At 49.2% G+C, this 15,253-nt stretch overlaps 1 protein-coding gene across 1 annotated transcript in view; it reads right to left on the minus strand.

The window, feature by feature from the left end:
- LOC139059024 (collagen alpha-1(II) chain-like) overlaps positions 1 to 15,253 on the minus strand; it is a 1,291,347-nt gene that overhangs the window by 468,661 nt on the left and 807,433 nt on the right. The window contains exon 21 of the mRNA XM_070536814.1: positions 9,986 to 10,093. Coding sequence (XP_070392915.1) covers positions 9,986 to 10,093 — 108 coding nt within the window. The remainder of the gene's footprint in view (positions 1 to 9,985; positions 10,094 to 15,253) is intronic.

The following is a 15,253-nucleotide window of genomic DNA, read 5'->3' on the forward strand; positions in this document are numbered from 1 at the left end:
GAAAACCTTGTCAAAGGAATATTACGACAAGTCAGCAAAAAAAAAAAACGCACCTTCGAAGAAGGTAGCCAAGTGATGTTGCTGCGACCGTCGAAAAAAAACAAGCTCGAGAATCATTGGGAGGGGCCCGCAAAGGTTGTAACTAAGCTTTCCGATACCAACCACCAAGTTAAATTAGGGAAACGGCCCAACAAAATTTACCACAGTAACTCGATGAAACCCTACATTCAGCGTAGCGCGATTATAAGCAAGACGATAAATGCTGACGATGAGGAAGGGGCCGAAATCCTGACGACGGCTGATATGAAGGTTTGTGGTTTAGAGCTAATGGTGGAACAGCTGACGTTGGAAGCGCGTCTAAGTGCCGCCCAAAAGGATGATTTAAAGGGAATCGTTTCAGAGTTTAGGGAGGTTTTTTCGAACCGTCCCGGAAGAACGACGGTCCTAGAGCATGATATCGAGTTAACCTCTGATCAACCGATCCGCAGTAAACCGTACCGTTGTTCGCCCGTGCAGAAAAAAATCATGGCTGAGGAGATTCAGCGCATGCGTGACTTGGGGGTTATAGTACCAAGTGAGAGCGACTACACGTCGCCCTTGATACTAGTCCAGGCTCCAGGAAAAGATCCGAGGCCATGTGTCGATTATCGGCGTCTGAACGCGATAACCCGAGATCAGACATATCCGATACCGAACCTGGAAGAAAGGTTAGAAACAGTGTCGAAGGCAAATTATATATCTACCCCGGATCTCGTGCGAGGCTATTGGCAGGTACCCCTTACGGAACGGGCTAGCCGCTATGCCGCCTTCGTTTCCCCGCTTGGAACATTCCGCCCACTCATGTTGAGCTTCGGCCTCAAAAACGCACCGTATTGTTTCTCTAGCCTGATGGACAGAGTGCTTCATGGTTTGGGCGAGTTCGCATTGCCGTACCTCGATGATGTTGCCATATTTTCGGACACTTGGGAATCACATCTGGAGCACTTGCGAGTCGTGTTGAGCCGGTTGAAAGAGACAGGTCTTACTGTGAAATCAGCTAAATGTCACCTAGGTTGCGGTGAAGTGACTTATTAGGGCCATGCGGTGGGGCGCGGCCGGCGTAGACCATCCGACATCAAGGTAGCTGCTATTTTGAACTATCCCCGGCCAACCACGAAGACGGATATATGGGCCTTTTTAGGTTTAGCTGGTTATTACCAACACTATGTGAGAGACTACTCTGACCTTGCCAGCCCGCTAACCGACGCACTTCGGAAGTCGCAGCCCGTTAAAGTGACGTGGGACTCAAAGAAAGAAAATGCCTTCCAAAGGATGAAGCGAGCATTAAGCCATAAGCCGGTTCTGACAGCACCAGACTTTTCGAAAGGTTTCATCATTCAATGCGACGCGAGTGATCGCGGCATGGGAGCGGTACTATGCCAAGAAGATGCTAGTGGTCATGAACGACGAATTTTCTATTCAAGTCGCAAACTAAGTTATAGAGAAGAGGCATACAGTACCTCCGAGAAAGAGTGCGCCTGCGTTGTGTGGGCCGTCCAGAAACTGGCTTGTTATGTCTCCGGTTCTAAGTTTGTTGTGGAAACAGACCATTGCCCTCTAACTTGGTTAAGTAGCATGTCCTCTAAAAGCGGCCGTCTGCTGAGATGGAGCATGACCCTCCAGCAGCACAGCATCGTTGTCCGTTATAAGAAGGGAAAGTTGAACGCGAACGCAGATGCTCTAAGTCGTGCATTCTAGGCCTCACTTCCTTCAGTGGCCTACTCGTTCCTGCTCGTGACTTACCTTCTCTTACTTCGCGACGACCTGTCGTGTTCACAGGGAGATCGGGGTAAAAATGAATGACCTCATTTGCTTCCTCAGTAGTATGTTTTCGGTCCAAGTCATTTCAAGGGGACCATTCTATTTGTAATTATTATTGCTGATTATTAATTGTTTCTATTGTGGTGTATTGCTAATTTGAAAACTGGTTGTTTGAGCCTTGTGTACTAGATCGTACACCTGCCTCTTGTTGCAGCGGGAGAAAAAGGGAGATAACAATTTAGTTAGGTTAATTTGGATTATGGCCTTGTCTGGTGTTTGACGGGAGACAGAGGGCAGTTGTTCGTGTTGGGTGTTGCCTTTTGCCGGTCGGTATTGCAAGCTGCAGAACGACCAACCGGGACCAGTGGCGAGAAGCAAGGGCTTAGGAACGACCGGAGCGGAGCTGGTCAAGGTGCCTTGGCGACAACGCGGTGAGCAGAGCTCCTGTCCTGGCGAGTCGGACCTGGGCACGTGAAGTTACCTGGCGTCCCGACACTGGACGTGAACTTGGACGAGCCTGACGAACGTGCGCGCCTGGTATCCGAGCCACGTGGAGGCAGCTCGTCTTCCCGGCGCCTTATCTGAGGGCGGGGATGCTGTTGTGCCATGACCACAAGCCCGGATTCCGAATCTGGGCAGTGCAGAATTTATCCTGCGAGCGCCCAAATTCTCCCTTGAAAAGTCAAGATGCTGAGCCGTCAGGCAGAGGTGTCCTGCGGGAGAAGCCTCGGCGGGCAACTTGTTCAGACGTGTCACCGAGTGCCAGAGAGCCCGGCACCGCACCTCATTTTGCCTGGAAGTCACCGCGCGCGCGAACTTTGAACCGTGTGGCCAGCGCGGTCGCTGGTTGGACCTCTCGGACGACCGCCGAGTGCTGACTTTGTATTGGGCCGTTTGAGTGACAATGGTTCCTCGGGGATTATAAAAGCAGCGACGCGCCGCCTGAAAAACCGGATCCGCCGACCCTCCGAGAGCACAGTGCCGCTCTCGACTGGGGGAGATGTGTCACACGTTTTCGCCGGACGTCGCCGTGCGGGAACGGTCGCGTTTGCTGTGAGATCTCGGCCCCAGTGCCGACCCGTTCATGTCCTGTATAATGACCTGTATATAGTGTATAAAGTCCCTTTTGTTATTCTCATCGAGGCCTGGCTGGAGTCTTCGCTACCAATGCTCCGTCACGAAACGGGTGACGAGCGCTACGGGACCACAAAGTCGTAATCGTGGTGCAGCGGTGCAAAGTCATAACAATGTACAACGTGAGGGTAAAGAATCACTCGAGTGAAAGCGAGAACAGGAAGAGTACGAAAGGGAACGGGAACGCAAACGTGAAGAGCACGAAATTCGGATAGTAGAAAATTCGAAAGGAAATCATGCATCTTAGAAGGCAGCAGGTAGAGTATAGGCTGAGCTAATTCAAAGTCTGCGAAAAGAAAAAAAAAACATTTTCTTGCCCTTTTCGACAAGGTTTGCGCGGAGGTTGAGCTTAACTGTAAATTTTGGTCCTATGACCTGTATGGTGCGGTTCCCTTCAAGGTGCCCAGCGTATTGTCTCCCTTTTTGGAGGAAGAGTCTCGGACTCACAATACAGTTAAGAGAGCCGGCCGTTCGATATCCCGGTTGAGAGCGAGGGGCAGGATCAACGGTACGAATAGAGAGTTCATTCTCTAGAGGCAATTGAGCGTCCAGCCACGCTTGGGGTCGCGTTGGTGAATGCAAAGCACGGGAAGTGCAGCGTCGCAGAATCCTAATGGTAAAGCAAGCGGAGAGTGAGGTCGACGCCTGTCTACAAACGGTGGCCTTTTCGGAAAGCGTTCGTTGCGAGGACGAGACTGGTTCCAACAGTCATGTGAAGGTTAAGGAGTCATTCCAGACCTTCCTCACGCCTCTCTATAAGGGACATGGCTGTATAGATATGGTTATATGGCAGCCTCAAAGTCTATCGCTTAAGCCTACTTGTGGGATTTTTTAAGCACGAAAGCCAAGATAGAGCATGTCTGTGACAGTAGTGAAGGCTCGGCAATATAGGCAGGGACAAAATTTCGAAATCGCCCGAACAAGAGCTAAACACAAGTTCAAAAAAGGAGTACTTTCGCTCCGAACGTGTAAAAAGGCTCCTGACGTCCGCAGTAGCAAGGCAAGGTGCCATAAAGCTCTGAGAATGCTTTGCAAAATGTGACAGGAAAGTATTTGATGGTGCGAATTATTCCTGCACAAGATCGTATTCCAGAAGCGTCGACGAGGGGCCCAAGCGCATTTTCTCACGCTAGCCAAAGTAATATTCTTCCAATGTGACATGGAGGCCTGCCTTTCAAAAAAACATAATAGGCCTCCTTGCAAAAAACATAAATAATGGCTGGAGGCGTTAAAGCTGTGCGAAGAGCGTAGGCGAAAACACTAAACTCTCATCTAGGTAGCGTACACGAGCCACCCACAAGAAACCTGGAAATAAACAGTCCATCGTGCACTCAAATGTGACAGGAGGGTTGCATCAGTCAAAGGCATAGCCTTAAATTGATTAAGTCCACCCGGTTTTAGAAAAGCTGTCTTTTCACGATCGAGATCGCGCACACCAATTTGCCAATACCCAAGGTTGTCGATGGAGGGAAAAGTACTTGGCACCATAGACACCATCAAGGATGTCATCTATATGAACTACGGCACACATCATTTTTTTACGGTGAGATTGAGGTGGCGACAGTCAACGCTAAGTATGCGCGTGCTGTATTTTTCTTCACTAACATGACAGGTGACGCCCAGGAACTGACGATAGCTCAACGATGTCTCTTGCTAGCACCTTGTCCTCTTCTGCTTTGATGGCTTGGCACGATGACGCTGCAACTCGCTAGGGTCTTCGGTGTATTGGGTGAGCATTTCCAGTGTGGGTACGATGCTTCACAAGGGACGTGTGGTCCAAGGGACTGTCATTTAATTCGAAGATATCTTCAAACAAAGCAAGAATTAGAGAGAGCTTCAGCTGCGCCGCACAGGAGTTCTCGAGCACTCATTTTTCAATGTCATCATCAGGGCAAGTGGCAGACTTAAAAGGGCTCACAGTAGTCGTCGATGACAAAACTGTGAACTGACCATGGCGAAGGATATTTCTTGTGGTACCACATATTTTGTGAAGTCAACATTTACCAGAGGAAGGCACGTCTGGTTGTCGGTAACAGTCAGTACTGTATGAGGGACGGTGACGTTAGACAGGTGTATGTGAGAACAACAGTGGGAATGGGGGCAGCGATGTAATAACCATTCTGAACAGGTGGCGAAAGCGACAGTTCAATGCACGTCAGAACATTTGGCGGCACCCCAGAAAAAAAAGGACCAGTGGGACTTAGGCCAGCATCGGGCGGATTAGGAAGATTGAAGAGGAGAGGCAGGTTGAGACGGACACCCTTGCTGAACATATGCTCAGCGCACAATGAACTCAAAGAAAGTCTATGTCAAACATCAGGCTATGGGGGCAAACAGGGTGGAAAAGCTGACAGAATGGCGATAGGAAATATCTGCGCCAACCGCACGCATTCCCACCACGCCAATCGCGCTGCCGTGGGCGATGCGTGCGAACAGACTCATGGCACGCGTGAGAATTTTCTTTAGATGACAGCGAAGGTGAGTACTCATAATGAATATGTGTGTCCCAGTATACATGAGTGCTTATATAGATGTGACCTCTACTGGAACATATCGATGGTTGAACATCTAGAAGTCTCGCTAAATATAGAAGGCAGTGCGTTGTTGATGGCATCAGTGGAGGTGATTATAAGACTGCAGCACCATCTCTAGATGCCTTCTCGTCTAGATTTCAGGCTCAGTGGGTCCTGGCGATGTCAAAGAACTAGCGCGGCGAAGTTGGTGTACCCTTGTCTAACAATGTTGCGGCTAGGACAAGCGAGCGTAATGCTGATCAGCAGTGGAGGCGTCGGCAGAGTCGTGGAAGTGGCAGGGTTGATCCCTTCGGGGCAAATTGGAGAGATTGAAAAGAATGTTTAGGAGTAGGAACGTTCAGATTCACTGGTGATAAGGTGTACGCCATTCATATAGATTTCAGTATAGAAACGTAAAGAGCGGGTTTGCGTAGGGTATGGTCAGAGGATGAGTCATACTGCCGTCAGGGCAATTTAGAAAGAAGGTGGTAAGGAGGCACAAGTTTGGGTTTTGCTAGTGAACAGTGGACTGTATTAAATATACTCTTGCTGCAGAGTGGTCCCAGAACATCTGATGTGGTGAGCCAGGAAAAGCAGCTTCGAGTTCGCGACACAAAATACGAGTCACGTAGCCGCAGCAGAGTTTGGTTTCGTCGATGCAGCAGGATGTCATGGCAATATTCGGAAATCCGTAAAAACCGACCATCGTTGACATGACAGTCCTTCACTAGTAAGAAACAGTGGCATTACTTTATGATGGCATCAACAGCAGAAACCGTGAGAAACCAGGAGATTTAATGTGTCGTACGCAAGGTATTATGGTATATGTCCTACTTTGTCAGACTCTGCCGTAGAAGTGACGATTCTGAAGTATAGGGTGAGGAAACCTTGAACGTAGGAGACATATCAGTCAGTAGCAGTTTGGACGCAGGTATCGAGGTGTTTTGAGCGGCTAGCTGTCTACCAAAGGGATTGTGTCTCAACAGCTCAACTGCACATGTTTGCAACCAAACACGGGGGGTTTCGTGCAGCTAAAAAATGACATTTGCTACCATTGCAGTCAGGTTCCACCTGTTCTCCTTGTCGGCACGTTTGTACATGGTCAGCCATTCTTTTACGTCAATAGACTGATGGGGAAGGCAAATATACTGGGTGGCTGAGGATAAAGCTTGGTTCAGGCGTAGACGACGTTTCCTCCTTAAAGGGAAGCTGAAAGCTGTTCATGAAAAAATGAGTGAAGAGCAGTACATCATGGTTTTCAACACTCTGAAATCGAATATTGCATCGAAATTGAGCGAAAGAACGCCAAAACAGATTTTATTTCGACGTAAAATGCAGCAGCAGACACAAGGCAGCTCGCGCGCCGCGTTTGCGCCTGTGATTGGTCGGGCGCCTCGTGACGTCAACAGTTGTGTTCGTCCGGACCGTCTGCTGCCGCTACGCATGAAGCATGTGTAAGATAGTTTGGTGCTGTTTTGCTGAGACGGTCTTGAAAAAGTTCGAGAGCTTGCGTTTTTCTGAGGAGCTCGGCGTTAAGTCAAAACCCCACGAGGGCGACTTTGCGTGCGACGGCGACGGGCAATGGCTTCGAGTGACAAAACAGGCCGTCGCTTGAACAGATCGCTCGGTGTTGTCGCTCGATCACTCCTTTCTAGAATCTAGAACTCGTCGCTCATCGCCCGGAAATGCTATGAGCGACTAGCCAATAGTGCGAAGCCGCAACGGGATGTACATAACTCAAATAATACTGTTTGTCGCGCGGAACGAGCAAACGATTGAATTTTACACGTACAAGAATAGGAACCTAGTGCAAGACCATCAGGAATATTTTATGCTCCTTTTTAAAGTAAAATACATCGACTTAAATTATTAAAGCCCGCGTCACGCTAGTTTCGGCGAGTATATCGCTGCCCTCATACCGGACAGTTTTTGCTCGAAGCCATCGCTCGCGTGGAGTTCGGCTTCTAGGCGACGAGTGAACGCGACAGCCCTCGCCTCGCTTGTCGCTGTTGCATGCAAGATCACTTGTATGGTGTTTATACTTTACTCCCTACATGTACGCGCCGATTGCGAAGAGCCGACCTCTCCAAGAAGAAAAAATGCAGCATCTCCTTGTGTTGAAAATGTTCTTTGGTGAGCATGTTTTTTGCTAAGCTGCACTCAGAGATCCAGTGAGTACGCTTCCAGACAAACAACTGTAGTGTTCTGTTCCTGCATGCCTCTTCATAGAACGTAAGCGGTGATGCGATCTTTGGCATTTCTGCGCTGCCACAAAGTTGTCAGCAATTTACAGAAATGGTTGAAACGCGGTAAAATTTTACCGGCTGTTGTAGCACGTGAACCTTCATGAACCCGTAACCGGCGAATTCCGTCGCTACGTGAGATGGTCGGTTTCTCTATGTGCGCGAGAGAAAGGGGAGCGCAGCGTCCTGGCGTGAGCCAGCTTTCCCGACACATGCATACTTTACACTTGCACTGTGTTATGGTAGCTGCATGCAGGCTGTTTCACAACACACGTGCGAATATAAAATTCGTGGCGCTTGGCGATGAAACCTGCATCAAGGGTGGGAAATAAACATGCACCTTCCGTTCAGTGGGCTAACACGAAGGAGAAACCAAAGCACTCATTATTGATAAACTCTGCTAGTAATTGTCGTCACGAAAGTGGTTAAAGCACAGCACTGTTGCTTGAGTGCTTGAAGTCCTTTCGCTTCACAGCAGCCTCCTATTTAGCCGAAAGCTTCTTGTCTTGCGGGAATTAATGGAACATGGGAACATCGTCGCGGCCACTGGTGTTAGTGCAAGCGTAGGCTGCACAGAACGCCGGCATGATCGGCCTACAAGTTCAATTGATGCTGCGCACGTGAACTACCACTCTACATACACACAAACAATGGAATGTAGGGTCGAGCGACGCAGATTAGGACAGCACGCACGCAGAATTAGGCACGGTCAGGCGCGGTGGCGGAGACTGCGAAGGAACGGAACACCAGTGCTGACGTCACTACGGCGCGGTTTCCTGGCTCCACTCGCATCGTCAACGTCAGCAGCGCGCGGCTCTCGAAGGGGGGCGGAGCTACAGCTCAACTTTAACCAACGATCACGTCGCTCCGAAGTGAAAAACCCCGCCAAAAGTTTACCTGCGTGGTTTATAGGTTTCCCGCATCCATATATGAGCGTCTTATTGAATTCGACAGAGTCTCCTGCTTCCCTTTAAGAGGCATGTTAACAAGCTCTTATGGTAACAAGGTTCTTATGGTGAACAACACGAAAAAACATGGGAACGAAAATCAGCCCGACGGGACAAATGTTGACTTCCAACTGGCGATATTTATTCACAGGATTCCGAATACATACGCATGCGCCGAAAGGTTTACATGAAACCAATCGGCAGCCAAAAATGAAAATAACCCAAAAATGCGAATGCGTAAAAGCTTAGACAATCACAGCCGCCCCATGCGTAACCTTTTAACTTCAGCCTTCCATCTAAATCCTTTGCTGGATAAGACAATCGACGCTTTGCTCACGCAGACCTATTGTTCCCTTGCCATCTGAGCTGCCTCGCTGGTTACATACGTATCGTCGAGCTTACAGTTGTAAATCACTGTGGTTCGCTGGAATTGTTGGTACATCCGCAACTGCTGGGATGCAGAGTAAGAAATCCTTCCTTAGCGTGCCCCCTCCAGCACTCATTGAAGCATCTGGCCGCCGGGCTCACGTAGCACGCACAACGGGACAAGAGAATTCTGCACCAACAGTATTATTTCACTAACTAACCCAGGTAGCCAAATTGCGAAGACGGTTATCTCGTATTTTCACCAATTATTACGTGTATGAACCTATATGCAAGATGTATTTGCAAAGATACAGAACGTTGACGGACATGGAAGAGAGCCCAGTCAGACTGCGTTGACTTTTTGTCGTCTTCTGAGCAATCGTCGTTCTTTTTCTGACCTCTACGTGAAAGTGTTCCAGTTGATAATTATAACTAGGTGGAGTGCGTAGAACGCATAGCCAGTGGCTTAACAGAGTAAGAGAAGTTATGTCAAGGGGAACACAATCAGGGACTGGATGGTGTAAAATTAGAAGACTCGAAGACACAGCGTGGGACGAGCGAAATCAAAATTATTGCCAACTGTAGAAGCTTTCATATATGAGCGAATACAACAAAGGTTTTTCGTTCTTTTTCTTGCGAAACAAAGCGCGCGTCTGTATTGGTGCCACGGAGTAAGACATTTAGGAGGTGAAACTCCCGTCAGTGCGAGCGAGCGCGGGCGACTAGATAAGGTCACAATTGTTGTATGCGCCGACGGGGCCTTATACAGTAGCGGCGCCATGCGGCTCGTCGTAGAAGCCGCAGCGAAAAAAAAATGCAGGGCCCGGGCAGGCCCCCAGGCGCCGCCAGCACGATAACGGCTCCGCGGGCTTGTGACCTTTTCTGGTCGCCGCAAACAGCGGAGATTCCACTTCTAAATGTTTCTTGCTCCGTGATTGGAGCGCAAGGAGCATTTAAAGCAAGGATATTAATACATGCTTACCCGTTTCCCAGAGGGACCTGGAGGTCCGGAGATGCCCCTTGGACCCATAGGCCCCATGTCTCCTTTTAAGCCTTGTTCACCTTTGTGGCCTGATGAGCCGGGAATGCCCTGGAAGCAACAATAACCAGTAAGATATGCATTCGATAGCTTACAAAGCCTAGTGGCCCCAGGCCTACTACTAGTATCGCATTCTATACGTGACGCTCGTGGTAATGCCACTTAACACTCGTAGGTCTTGGATATGGTTACACACGCCCTTGTAAATAAATGAAGGACAGCAGTATCCGTATCTCAACTTAGAGGCGCCGTGCGGATCTTCTGGGCTAAGTTGCTACTTGTTGCCTTTTTTGTTTTATTAATTTGTTAGATTATGAGGATTTAAGAACATTTTACTGGTGACACATAAGTTCTACATGATTCAATAAAAATTCAGCGCTTTGCTACATCTTCATATATGTGCGTACCATGCGATCTATTACAAGATAAACAAAGCCTTGAGGCGTTTTAGCAATGACAGGTTGCCCTCTTTACTCTTTAGCAAAATGAAGTGAATCAAATGGAAGGTACTTGAAGAAGGAACAAGGTCTTGTCCCAAGAGGTCCCGAACTCGAATAAATGTTAGGAGCACGCATGGGAGATATGATAATATGCATTGTTGATAGTCGTTCTACTGACGCAATTGAGCGCGTTCATCGCGTTGAGCGGTATCAGTTAAATAGGTGTAGATCAAATATTTTGGACCGCCATGGTTGCTTAGCAGCTATCATATTGGACTGCTAAGCACGAGGGCGCGGGATTGAATGCCGGAAACGGCGGCCGCGTTTAGATGGGGCGAAATACCAATTCCCCCGTGTGCTAGATTTAGGTGCACGTTAAGAACTCCAGGTGGTCCAAATTTCCGGAGTCGCTCACTACGGCGTGCCTCATAATCAGATTGTGGTTTTGACACGTAATTCCCGATAATTCATTTTACATTTAGATGTTTTGTAATATCTCCACTACAAATGCAGACGGAAAGTGCTCTTTGGGTGCACATAAACTAAGTAAAAATTGTGCGTAAGCCAAGAGCTCTCGCCTGCCACACGTGATTTTCACAAAAAGCTTGTCGAGTTCGCTAGAAGCTAGTCCGGAGAAGCAGCCATAAAACTGTAATAATTTAAGCTTTTCATGTATAGAAACAATTCATTGCTATGGCAGGGTGCACGATCCTCGTACAGGTGACAGCCACTGTCGCAATAACACAGGTACGGCGGCGTAGGAATACACGAGCGGGAAGTGGATGCTGGCTCGTGACAATGCTTTTCTTCAGCATTAGAAGTGTGCTCAACAAACGCGACAACGTTCAGACAATAGGCGGTTGTTTTATGGACATCGTAGCAGCACTGAAAGACATTTGGCTAAATCACAACATTCGGGAAATATTTACTTCAGCATATATGCCTAAAAGCGGCTAAAATATAAAATTGTACAGAACAGCTTAAACTAAAATTACGGCATTTGTTGAACCCAATTAAAGTCATCAACATGTCTAAAGCCCTCCAGGAGATTTGTTTCGTCAAGCGCGGACACTAATGTGCGGCCAATAGAAAGCAGCAAACTACTGTATAGCTGCGGGGCCGCACAGGTACCAACACATATCCATTTTCTCTGCAAGTATAGCTCACTGTCAAAATATTAAATAAATTAAAAATAAAAGTACAGAAGCAACACAAAATTACATGCGCATTTAGTTCTGCAATGGCATCCCACTCAATGCACTCCTTAACCAAAGCACACATTTCCTTCCGAGGCACGCAATCGAGCAAATCTGTCATATCTACAATAAAAGCACTTCTAAGGAGAACGTTGTCTTGGAGCAGAGAAATGACATATTGCGAGCGCCTGCTAGGGAAATAGTCATCCGCCCTAGCTATATAGGTTGTTCAGTAAAGACTGATACTGGGGCTCTGAATACTTTATTTCTAAGAATTATTTTTCGGCACGCTTATCCATTTCTATATGCTCCCCAGTAATTGAAATACCGCGTGCCACCTTTTATATTGTTACGTGTAGCTGTAGCCCAGTGCTACATACATTTATTCAGAGGAAGCTAACGGAAGGCGACAATGGCGACGCTGTATCAAGCGGGTCCACGTCGTCTTCCTTCTCTTCAGTGCAGCCACACTGTGGTGGCTGTTTCGTAGCATCACCCCCGGCATTAGAAGCACCGTCCCGGTGCTTAATCTACACATCCGCGGTAAAAGGTGTATGGTATGGCTTTAGTCTCGCCACGTGAACGTTGTAACTTGCAGCCGACAATGACGCTGAGAGGTCGGCGGGGACGACTTCATACGTGACATCAGTCACTTGTCGCACCACGTGGTATGGGCCCCTGTAGCGCGACAGCAGCTTTTCAGAACGGCCCACACATCGAATGGGTGACAAGAGAAGCACCAGAGAACCTGGAGTAAAGGACACATCGCGATGGCGGCAATCATAGAGGCGTCTCTGATGCTCCTGTGAGGCCTCGAGATGGGTGCCGGCGAGCTGACGCACGTCTTCGGCGTGTGTGATCGCGTCGCGGGCGTATTCAGAGGCTGAACGTGTGACTGAGGGCACCTAAGTGTCTAAGGGCAACGCGGATTCTCGGCCATATAGGAGGTAGAATGGTGAATAGCCGGTGGTGCGTGACGCGATGAATTATACGCGAATGTCACCTATGGTAAGTGAAGATCCCGGTCGTGGCGGTCGGTCGCAACGTACTGCGAAAGCATGTCGGTGATGGTCCGGTTGAGGCACTCCGTGAGGCCGGTGGTCTGTGGGTGGTAGGAGGTGCTGAACTTGTGCTTTGTCGAGCAGGAGCGGAGGATGTCCTCGACGACTGCCGACAGAAAGCTGCGGCCATGGTCAGTGAGTAAATGGCGCGGAGCACCGTGCACTAAAATGGTGTCATAAAGCACAAAGTCAACAACGTCAGTAGCACAACTTGTCGGGAGGGCTCTGGTGATTGCGTACGGCGTAGCATAATGAGTAGCGACGGCGACCCATTTAATTTCGGAGCCCGAGAGAGGAAACGGTCCAAGCAGGTCTAGACCAACACGGAAAAAGGGTTCCGGAGGGATGTTGGTGGGCTGGAGACATCCAGCTGGAGGTATGGAGGGCTTCTTCTGGCGCTGACAGGGCTCACAAGCGGCAACGTAGCGCCGCACGGAGCGGGCGAGACCCGGCCAAAAGAATCGACGTCGTACATGGTCGTATCTGCGCGAGACGCCCAAGTGCCCTGCCAAAGGAGCGTCATGAAGTTGTTGGAGGACAGTCGAACGCAAGTGCGATGGAATTACGAGCAGAAGGTCAATGCCGCGTGGATCGAGATTGCGGCGGTATAATGTCCCTTTCTTAACGAGAAACATCCGGAGAGAGGTGTCGCCAGGCGTTGACTCCAGATGGTCGATGAGGGCTCATAATGACGGATCGCGGCGTTGCTCGTTGCTGATTTCAAGAAACTGGGACACAGAGAAAATGCAAGCGATGGCGTCCGCATCAGCCGGTTCATCGACGGGGTAGCGGGACAAACAATCGGCATCCTGGTGAAAGCGTCCCGTCTTCTATATTACGGAGAAAGTATATTCTTACAGGCGTAATGCACAGCGAGCGAGTCGTCCCGTGGGGTCCTTAAGCAAGGATAGCCAGCAGAGCGCGTGGGGCGGTCGTACAAAGAAGGGGCGGTCGTACAAGTATGGACGAATCTTCGCAACAGCCCACACAAGAGTGAGGCACTCGCGCTCTGTGATTGAATAACTGCGCTCGGCGGTTGACAGAAGTCGGCTGGCATAGGCTATAACACGATCATGTCCACGCTGGCGTTGTGCTAACAATGCCCCCATGCCGTGACCACTGGCATCAGTTCGAACTTCCGTTGAGACAGACGGGTCAAAGTGGGTCAAAATTGGAGGCGTTGTAAGAAGAGTAGTGAGCTGCGAAAAAGATGCGGCATGGTCAGGTCCCCAAGAAAATCGGGCGTCTTTCTTCAAGATGTCGGTAAGGGGACGTGCGATGGTCGCAATATCCTTCACAAAGCGTCGGAAATAAGAGCGCAGCACTACGAAACAGCGAACGTCCTTGGTAGACTTCGGAACAGGAAAGTTCGTAACGGCGCGAATTTTGTCCGGATCAGGACTCACGCCTCGGGCGTCCACGAGGTGTCCAAGGACGGTGATTTGGCGGCGAGCGAAATGACATTTTGACGAGCTCAGCTGCAGACCGGTGCGGCGGAACACGCCACGAATCGCGGAAAGATGGTCTAGATGCATGTAAAAAGTGGGCGAATAAACGATGACGTCGTTCATATAGCACAAACAGGTGGACCACTTGAACCCCTGAAGCAAAGAGTCTATCATTCGTTCGAAGGTGGCGGGAGCGTTACAGAGACCGAAAGGCATCAACTTGAACTGATAAAGGCCGTCAGGGGCAACAAATGCAGTCTTCTCTCGGTCCATGTCGTCGACGGATATCTGCCAGTAGCCGGACCGTAAGTCGATAGAAGAAAAATAGGTGGCACCGTACAGACAGTCTAGAGCGTCATCAATACGTGGCAAAGGGGACACGTCCTTTTTTGTGATTTTGTTGAGGTGGCGATAATGTACGCAAAAACGCCACGTTCCATCCTTCCTTTTGACAAGTACGACGGGAGAAGCCCAAAGACTACAGGAAGGCTCGATAATGTCCTTTACAAGCATCTTTGTGACTTCCTGTTGGATAACAGCTCGTTCGGACGCAGTAACACGATATGGACGTAGGTGAATAGGGTTGGCATCGCCAGTGTTCGTGCGATGGGTCACGACGGACGTTTGACCTAAGGGTCGATTGTCAAAGTCAAAAATGTCGTAATAGCCTTCAAAAACGCGCAAAGAGTTTCAGCTTGAGCAGGTGTAAGGTCAGAGGAAACCATCTTCTCAATGTGGACGTCAGTACCATGCGATGACATCACGGTATGGACTGAGCTGTGACGATCTTCCACTGTGAATGGCTCGATCTCATCATCCTGCAAAGCGCTAATTATAGCCAATGAAATCCCCTGAGGCAGAACTTGCGCTATTAGCGTGAAATTGACAAAGGGAAGGCAGGTGCGGTTTCCAGTAATTGTCAGCACAGTGTGCGGCACGGTAACACCATGTGTAAGTATAACTGCCGAAATTGGTGCTACCACGTAATTACCGTCAGGTACAGCTGGTGAGGACAAGAAGTCGATGTGTGTCACAGATTGAGGCGGTAGGCGAATAAAATCCATGC

Source organism: Dermacentor albipictus, chromosome 4, assembly GCF_038994185.2.
Source record: "Dermacentor albipictus isolate Rhodes 1998 colony chromosome 4, USDA_Dalb.pri_finalv2, whole genome shotgun sequence".
NCBI lineage: Eukaryota > Metazoa > Arthropoda > Arachnida > Ixodida > Ixodidae > Dermacentor > Dermacentor albipictus.